Here is a 9,204-nt window from a genome sequence, read left to right on the forward strand (position 1 = left end):
AAAGAGCTGGTTAGGAAATTTAAACCTGTAATTTTTATTGTGGTTGAAACTCACTGTCCTTTTCAACACTTGAAAATGTTCTGGGAAAGACTTGGTTATCACCCTATTGGTATAGTGGAGGCGTCAGGACACAAGGGGGGTATTTGGTTCCTTTCTGCAATACAGGGTGTTCACTGCAAATGGGTTGATGCTTTCGATCAGTGTGTTACAGTTGAGGTTCAGGTAAATAATGTGATTTGGAGGTGCAGTGGTATCTATGGTAGTCCTCAATTTAATACCAGAGTTTTGCTATGGGATTATCTTGTTACTCAGTCTTCGTCTTTCTGCGGGCCATGGATTGTTCTTGGTGATTTTAATGAAGTACTATTCTCTCATGAATCTAAGGGTTGCCTCTTCTCGAGTCATCATGCAGATCGGCTTGCTGCCTCTCTAGGGGATAGTAATCTGTTTGACTTGAAGACTATTGGAAGACAATTTTCTTGGTACAGAAGGGTTAAAAATGGTGTTGAGGTGGCGAAAAAACTTGACCGGGTTTGTATCAATAGTGGCTGGCTATCTCTATTTCCAGAGGCTTACGCAGAAATTTTAAATAGGCTTCAATCTGATCATTGTCCTATCCTAGTACGCTGTACAGGTCGTCCCCAACCGAAAAAGAATAGACCTTTTCGGTTTATTGCAGCTTGGGCAACTCATCCGGGGTACAGAAATATTGTGAACCAGTCATGGCAGGCTGGCTACAGAGAGATGCACGGCAAGCTTTCAGAAGTGCAGAAGAACTCTTTGGAGTTTAATTCTAAAGTGTTCGGCAATATTTTCGTTAGGAAATGCAAATTGGAGAGACAGATTAATTTCCTTCAGAAGCGACTTGAAGTAATGGAAGATTTGTCTATGCGGCAAAAAGAAAAATAGCTGATTGAGGAATTTAATAACACGCTTGTGCAGGAGGAACTTCTATGGTTTCAAAAATCCAGAGAGCAGTGGGTAAAATTTGGGGATAGAAATACCAAGTTCTTTCATGTCCAGACTCTTGTGCGGAGAAAGCATAATAAGATTCATGGTCTCTTTCTTCAAGATGGGGTGTGGGAAACGGACCCGGATGTCCTTAGAAGGGAAGCTGAATCCTTCTATAAACGCCTATTCTGCCAGTCGGAGGATGTAGACTTAGGTTGTCTTGGTGATGTGCCACTGCCTTCCCTGAATGATGAAGCCTGTTGTAGCCTCACAGCGCCAGTTACTCTGGAAGAAGTTAAGTCGGTTGTTTTCAGTATGCATTCTTTTAAGGCGCCGGGCCCTGATGGGTTTCAGGCTTTCTTCTTTAAAGAATACTGGAAGATTGTTGGTTTTGATGTTTGGACTATGGTTCGTCATGCGTTCTCTGGTTTGGATATGGATCCAAGGATGATGGAAACTCTTGTGGTTCTTATTCCGAAGGTAGAAAACCCGGTTTCCATGAAGGATTTCCGACCAATTAGTCTCTGTAATGTGGTTTACAAAGTTATAACGAAGGTCCTGGTCAATAGACTTCGTCCCCATCTCAAAGAGATTATTGGGCCCCTTCAAGGAGGGTTTATCCCAGGGAGAGGAACCCCTGACAACATCATTGTAGCACAAGAGGTTCTCCATTTCATGAAGAAGACAAAGTCAAAGAAAGGCACCCTGGCCTTTAAGATTGATTTGGAGAAAGCGTACGATAGAGTGGATTGGGGATTTCTGAAACAAACCCTGGTGAGTTTTGGCTTTCCTCCTCCGACAGTCAATCTAATTATGCGTTGTGTCACTGCTTCCTCACTGTCTATCCTCTGGAATGGGGATAGATTAAATAGCTTTACTCCGAGCAGGGGTCTTAGGCAAGGAGATCCTATATCACCGTATCTGTTTGTGTTGTGTATGGAGAGATTGTCCTGTTCTATTAATCAGCAAGTTGATAAGGGCGTGTGGAAGCCAGTTGCGGTTTCTAGAGGGGGTCCAAGAATTTCTCATTTGATGTTTGCCGATGATTTGCTTCTTTTCTGTAAAGCTGAAAAACAGCAAGTTTAAACTGTAATGGTAGCTTTGGAAAATTTCTGCAGAGCCTCTGGGATGAAGGTTAATGTGGAAAAATCTAAAGCGCTATGCTCCAAGAATGTTTCAGCGACAAGAAAAGAGATTTTCACTGGAGTCTCCTCCATCAGATTCGTTCAGAACTTGGGCAAGTATTTAGGGGTGAACCTTAATCACTCTCGGGTGACACGCGCAACTTTCAACGATGTTTTGGACAAGATTCGGGGAAGGCTAGCCAGCTGGAAAGGAAGATTGCTTAATAAGGCAGGCAGACTCTGTTTGCTCAACTCGGTAGTGACTGCGATTCCTACTTATCGCATGCAAGTATCTCTCTTCCCTAAAGGGGTAACTAATAAGATAGAATCCATGATGCGAAACTTTCTATGGAAGGGTCAAGCTGATGGTAGAGGCCTGAATCTAGTTAACTGGAAAGTGTTGGTCACTCCTAAGAAGTTTGGAGGTCTGGAAATTAGATATCCCTTTTGTGCCAATATTGCTCTTCTTGGAAAACTAGTTTGGCAACTTTTTCACCATCCCAACAAGTTATGGGTTCAATTGTTGACGGAGAAATACCATTCTTCTAAGGATGATTGTTTTAGTCGGTCTCGAGGAAGTGGATCTTATGTTTGGAAGAGTATATGTCGAGCTTGGGATATCCTAAAGGAAGGTTTTAGTTGGTGCATTGGGGATTTGGAACAGAACTTTTGGTTCTCTAGATGGAGAAGAGAGGGGGCGACTGTGTCAGGAGATGGATTATGTTCACATTTCTGATTCGGATCTCAAGATCTTGGACCTTTGGTCATTTGGACAGTGGAACCTTGAGAATATCTATTCTCCTCTGAATCAGTCTCTGCAGAGCAACATTAATTCTTACAACCCAGATGTTCAAGCTGGTTCAGAGGTCGGTTGGTGTTGGACTGGTGCGGCCTCAAAGGTTTATGATGCTCATAGTGGTTATTTATGGCTCAGTAAGAAGATGTTTAGTTGGGAGGATAGGGGTAATTGGCTTTGGCTTTGGCGTCAACATGTTCCGGAAAAGCACAAATTTTTGGCTTGGCTATGTCTTCGGGAGGCTCTTCCTACTGCTGCATTTCGTTTTAGAAGGGGCATCTCGCACACGGATAGCTGTCCACGATGTTTCTCAAGTCAGGAGTCGGTTTTACATTGTATTCGGGATTGTCCAAAAGCCCAACTTGTTTGGCAAGCTTTAGGGATCTCCGATCAACCAGTGGATTTGATGAGTTGGTTCTTACATAATAGCAAACAGCGCCCCTTTAGATTCTTTTCTGGTCTCTGGTGGATTTGGTGTTCGAGAAACAACGAGATCTTTCATCCTCACGAGCATTGGACCACAGATAAGGTGATTGGTATGGCTTTGTCCTTAGAAAAGGAGCTCCGAAATATTTCTGAGTTGCAACGACTATCTATCCCCTCAACCATTAGTGGCTCTTGGATTCCCCCCTCAGTGGGTACCTTTAAGATTAATTGTGATGCTAGCTATCCTGGCAGTGGTGCTCGAGTTGGTTTTGCTTGTGTTAGCAGAGATTGAAAGGGAAGGTGGCAACGAGGTTGTCTGGGAACAATTGAGAGTCGTAGCATTTTGCAAGGAGAGTTGTTTGCTATTTGGAGAGGCTTTCTTTTAGCATGGGACTCGGGACAAAGAGACATTATATGTGAGACAGACTGTGTGGAGGCTTTTACTATTGTCAATAATTTACAAGATTGCTCTGGGTTTACTAATCCTTTGGTGTTAAAAATCCGAGATATCATGTCTTGGAAATGGCGTGCTGATCTTCGGTTGATCTTGAGAGATGCAAATACAGTAGCAGACATCATGGCAAAGACTGCAATGAGGACTATTTCTTCCCAAGTGGAGCTTCCATTGCCTTGGAAGGAGTTTGAGAGTAGTATTCAGCGGGACTGCCTTTCTTAAGCAGTTTCTTGTTTTTTTTTCTTTCTTAGTTTTTGTTTATTTTTCTTTTAAGTCACAAAAAAAAATAAATAAAATGGTGAATGCTATCGGATCCCCTCTAAAATAACATGTAAGTTACCTTTCATTATGTGTCACATTGTAATTGGTCCTTATCTTAACCATAGTTGGGTTATTTTATAATTTATTATTCTTAAAATATCAAAGCTCTACTCCCCTTAATTGAAGCACATTCCACTCCTCCATTCTTTGTTTATCACTTCATCACTTAGATTTGGTCCTTCCAAGCACCGTCGCGCCAACGTCATTGCCATGCCCTCCCACACAACCTCTCTTCCCAATATAGCCAACGTCATCACGTCATTAATTATGTGGATAAGCAGTGATCCATGGCAAAAAGAGGCGCTGGCTATACTGGGAAGGACAAGTTATGGGCGACGGAATTCAACGACATGATTAAGGGATTATGCACTAAAGAAAGAGAGGTTGTGTGGGAGGGTAGTAGATGGCGATGACGTTGGCGCTTCTTGTCACGAACGCAACGGTGCTTGGAAGGACAGAATCTAGGTGATGAAGTGATGAACAAAAAATGGAGGAGTGGAATGTGCTTCAATTAACGGGAGTGGAGCTTTGATATTTTAAGAATAATAAATTATAAAATAACCCAACTATGGTTAAGATAAGAACCAATTACAATATGACACATAATGAAAAGTAATTTACATGTTATTTTAGAGGGAGTAAGGTAGCATTCACCAAATAAAAAATACTCACATGATGATATCTTTATACGAAGATAACATTGTGAACCTTGGTTAATCAAATATATTTAGTTAAATACTCAAATATATCAACTCATCTAATGGTCCATAATGCTATTTATCTAAAAGTTCACAATATTATCTTTATGTGAAGATGTCATCATAAAAATATCACACACAAAGAGTTCGAAATCCAGCCATCTTTCATTCAACACAAAATATATCACATACAAAGAGTTCGAAATACAAATGGCTATTGCAGTAACCTACATTCATCAGCTATATATATGGATTCTTCCTCCATGTATCTCAAAAGGAAAGTTCTACTAATTAAGCATGATGGGCAGCAACAACATGAACCTTAAAGACCAAATCTTGCATATTAACAAGTTCAAAGACACAAACATCTCCAGGCTTCAACTCATTCTCTTGTGCAAATAAGTTCCACCCAGCAGAAAGGAAGCGATTTGTATAGATTTTGTTACAACTAAGCATCTTCACAGGCCACGATCTATCCCCATACTCAAGCTTCACATTCTTCACTTCATTATCCACATAACCTTCCAAAACTGGTATGCACTGCATCATGAGTATAGATAAAATTTTAAAATTCTGTACATCCTTATAATTTTATCAAATTGTTAATTGGTAATTTTTATTTTAAATAAGCATTTTCAATTGTCTTTTTTAAATATTTTTAACATACAAGTTTAAAAAAATCCTGTTTTATGTAAGATAGATTATAAACTGTTATCTATCATTAGAACTTAGAAAACTTAGATACGACAAGCCGACACCGATACAGCGATACAATATTTTTATAAAAATATAAGATACTATATGTTTAGGATACGTCATCAAATATAATAAAATATATAAATAATAAATTATAATAAAAAATAAGATTAAAACTAATTAAAAGTATTTATAGTTAAAATTTATGCACATACACATATTAAAAAACAAAAGAATAAATCGACTTTAACATAAGTCCAATTTGGATAAATAACTTAATTAAATTTCTTTTTAACAAAGAGCTTAAATAATAAATATTTATATTAAAAGTAGTTTATAAATAAATTATTTTATATTTAATTTTTTTAATTATAAAAATATTCATTTAAAAAAATAATAAAAAACTTTTCATTATAAAAAAAGTTTTTTTTTTATTTTTTTGTAAACACTTAAATAATTTTTTAAAAAAATTACAATTTAATTTTAAAAATTACAGTATACATTAATGTTACAACTTTTTATAAGTTAAATTGTTAAAAATTAAACCTATCCAACCTATTAAAGAGTACAGATACATCAAGGTTTTGAAGGTATCCAAGCTTCTTATATTAGAACTCAATAAAGACTTGGTTAAAATTTGGTGAATCTATAAGTTTAGGACAAATACAACATCATTGGATGTAATATAGTTTAGGGCTAACAATAAATTTAGATGGTTTAATTTTTAACATTACCAGTCGGTATTGTGTGATATGAGGAGGCTTTATGAGCACCGTGAAAAAAGGGTTGTTAGATACGAATTTGTTAGCTTCTTCTCGTGCTCTTGGTTCCCTTGGCCGATTCAATGACAAAGAAGTAGTCACATTCTTCTCACCTGTTATTCAATGCAAATGAAACAAGCTAATTAAGTCGAGAATTGCATACAAAACTCTTGATTTCTTTGTTTCCTAACCTCTCATGGTTTCTTTGTTCTTCTTGTATGGATGGATTTCCTTCACAATCTGAACTGAAACATCATCATCATCATCATTTCCATTGTAGGAAGAATAGTCTATTTCTAAATCACTGTCATCAATTATAATGACATCAAATTGGGAAGAAGTAGTTCCTTCATATTTAAACAGAACCAAGCATCCATGATCCAGAGAGTAATTTTGAGTGAATTCTTTCCAACCCTTTTCAAACCAAACTTGATCATCCTTTTTGCTCAAACACACCTTCCACCTTGTTCCATCTGGAGGCTTTAAGAACACTGGATTGGACAAACCACTTCCATGTTTCAGTGCAAATTTGTTGGGTATTTTCTGTCAAGAATATAATCAACTATTTAGTAGGGTATCACAAAAATATGCATATGCAAGGAAATTAAATAGACTTACAAGAATTTTAAGGTTAGTTTTGAGTATAATCTTGAAGAAGAGAATAGGCATGACAGCATTCCCTTGGTGAAGATGAGAAGACATGGGAACACAAGTAGAGTAGTAGTTTGAAGTGTTAGTGTGTTACAACTTACAAGAACAACAATAATGAAGGTGGAAGTGAGAGAAGGCGAAGAAGCTCTTATTAATTATTTCATTTACGATCCTAATTAGGCTACCTGCTTCCTACTCCAAAATCGAGTGTCATCATTTTTTGATTTGATTTGATTAGGCCAATGCTTGCAGCTTCGGAAATATAACCAATAACAAATAGCAGACATTAGGGTCCAATTTAAATCTCCTAAATTTTAAATTTTTATTTTAAAGTATAAAGTATAAAGTGTAATTTTTTATTTTTTAATAATTTTTTTATTTTTTTGTCTTATCTATAAAATCAACAGCAAGAGATTATATTTTATTTTTTAAAATAAAATTTAAAATTTAAAAAATCTAAATCCATTAAACTGATAAACAAATTTAATATGATAAATTTTATAATACTTATAATTTATTGTCTAATTTTTACCTAACTTATTTTTTATGACAAAATTTAAATATTTAATCATTATTTATTTTTATATTTTAAAATTAAATATTAATTTTTAATTTTTTTGATAAGTTAGAAATACCCTTTGACGCCAAAACAATCACCATTTAATATTAAGATTTAGCTAAGTTCCGGATTAGAGTATATGTTTGGTTATTAGTAAAGTTCTTCTAAAACAATTTCTTAATTTCATATGAAATTAATAGTTAAAAATTGTTAAATAATTTGGTAGATTTAACTAAATTATCATATATAAATTTTCAGTTATTAAATTCACATAAAATCAATTGCATCTCAATTTCTACTTAAAATAAAAAATGAGAGTCTAATTATTTTTAAATGGATTTAGCTAACATATAATCAATTTATAGTAAAAAATTTTAAATATTTTTATTTAATGAATACAAAATAAATTCATTAAAAAATAAATATTTTATATTTTTAATTAAAAAATTTTTAATTTATAAACTTAACATGTGTTCTTACGACAAAAGATAGATAAACTCTTCTTAAATTAAGATTTAAAATTTTACACATGATAAAATTACTAATTTAATAATGATTAATTTATTATTTTATATATCTTTTTACTTTAGAGTTTTTTTTTTAAAGATTATAACTAATAAAAAAATTACCTTTTTATTTTTATAAATACATTAAAAATTAAATTTTATATTTTTTTATAAAAAAATCTATATAAACTTAGAACTCGTATTAGCTGCATCTTTAATCTTAATATTATTACTTATTTTCTCTCTCTCAAAAACTCTCCAATATTAATCTGTCTTAGATTACATGTGTCTTTCTTTAGAATATTTAATTAAGATTATAAAGGGAGAAAATGTTTATAAAAAATATATAAAATTAAATTTTTATATATTTGTTATATATTTATTTAAATTAAAAGTTCAAACATTTTTACTTGTACTAATTTTAACATATGGCTTATAGAATGTTAATTAAATCATATTAGATTAATCAATTAACATATAATATACATGAATTAAACAAGTTATTAAAATTTATTGAATTTTTGTTTATTCAATATTATTAAAGATTTTATCATTTCTACAAAAAGTTATATTTTTGTATACTTACATTTTATCCTTTTGCATAATAATCATTGCTTTTGAAAATATCATTGTTCAATGGCCGCTTTTTAATTTACATATTGTATCGAAGGTGGTGTATGAGAAGGATATGGGGGTGGGAGGTGTGTAACCAAGTTGTGGTGTCAGGGGAGAGGGAGTCGGACCCTCCGATTTCAACCGACAAAACGCACGGTCCGACTCCAGTGCATGTGGGTCAGGTTGCTGAGGGACTCGGACGGTCCGAGTTGGGTGGGCTTGGACGAATCGCACACGCACGGTCCGACTCCAGTGCATGTGGGTCAGGTTGCTGAGGGACTCGGACCCTCCGAGTTGGGTGGGATTGGACGAATCGCACGGTCCGCGTATGTTCATCAATGGACACGCGTTGCTTCCCCGCTGAGTCCCTAAACGGTGCCCCTCATAAAGACAGAAAGGAATATGGCCTCTCTCACCATCCGAAACCACACTTCACTCCCACTAACCTTTCACCCTCACAGCCTTGTTCTTCCTTTCTCTGAGTTTCTGAGTTTTGCATGGTGGAGGAGCAACAACAATGCCAAAAAAATACAAAGTTAAAGATGTTGATCGATCTGAGCTTCATATTATTCATTATCTCAGTGATCCTGATTATGTTGTAAGTATTTTTATAATTTTTTTTAATTTTTTAATATTTATAATGATT

At 34.8% G+C, this 9,204-nt stretch overlaps 1 protein-coding gene across 1 annotated transcript; it reads right to left on the reverse strand.

Moving 5' to 3' along the window:
• Positions 1 to 5,061: 5,061 nt before the first annotated feature.
• On the reverse strand, positions 5,062 to 6,929 carry LOC112777595 (B3 domain-containing transcription factor VRN1-like). Its single transcript, XM_025821978.2, has 4 exons — positions 6,846 to 6,929; positions 6,419 to 6,770; positions 6,201 to 6,340; positions 5,062 to 5,310 (listed from the first exon to the last, which is right to left on the reverse strand). Exons 1-4 carry the CDS (start codon positions 6,927 to 6,929, stop codon positions 5,062 to 5,064), a joined length of 825 nt encoding a protein of 274 aa, XP_025677763.1.
• Between the last annotated feature and the right edge of the window lie 2,275 nt (positions 6,930 to 9,204).

Source organism: Arachis hypogaea, chromosome 19, assembly GCF_003086295.3.
Source record: "Arachis hypogaea cultivar Tifrunner chromosome 19, arahy.Tifrunner.gnm2.J5K5, whole genome shotgun sequence".
Classification (NCBI taxonomy): Eukaryota; Viridiplantae; Streptophyta; class Magnoliopsida; order Fabales; family Fabaceae; genus Arachis; species Arachis hypogaea.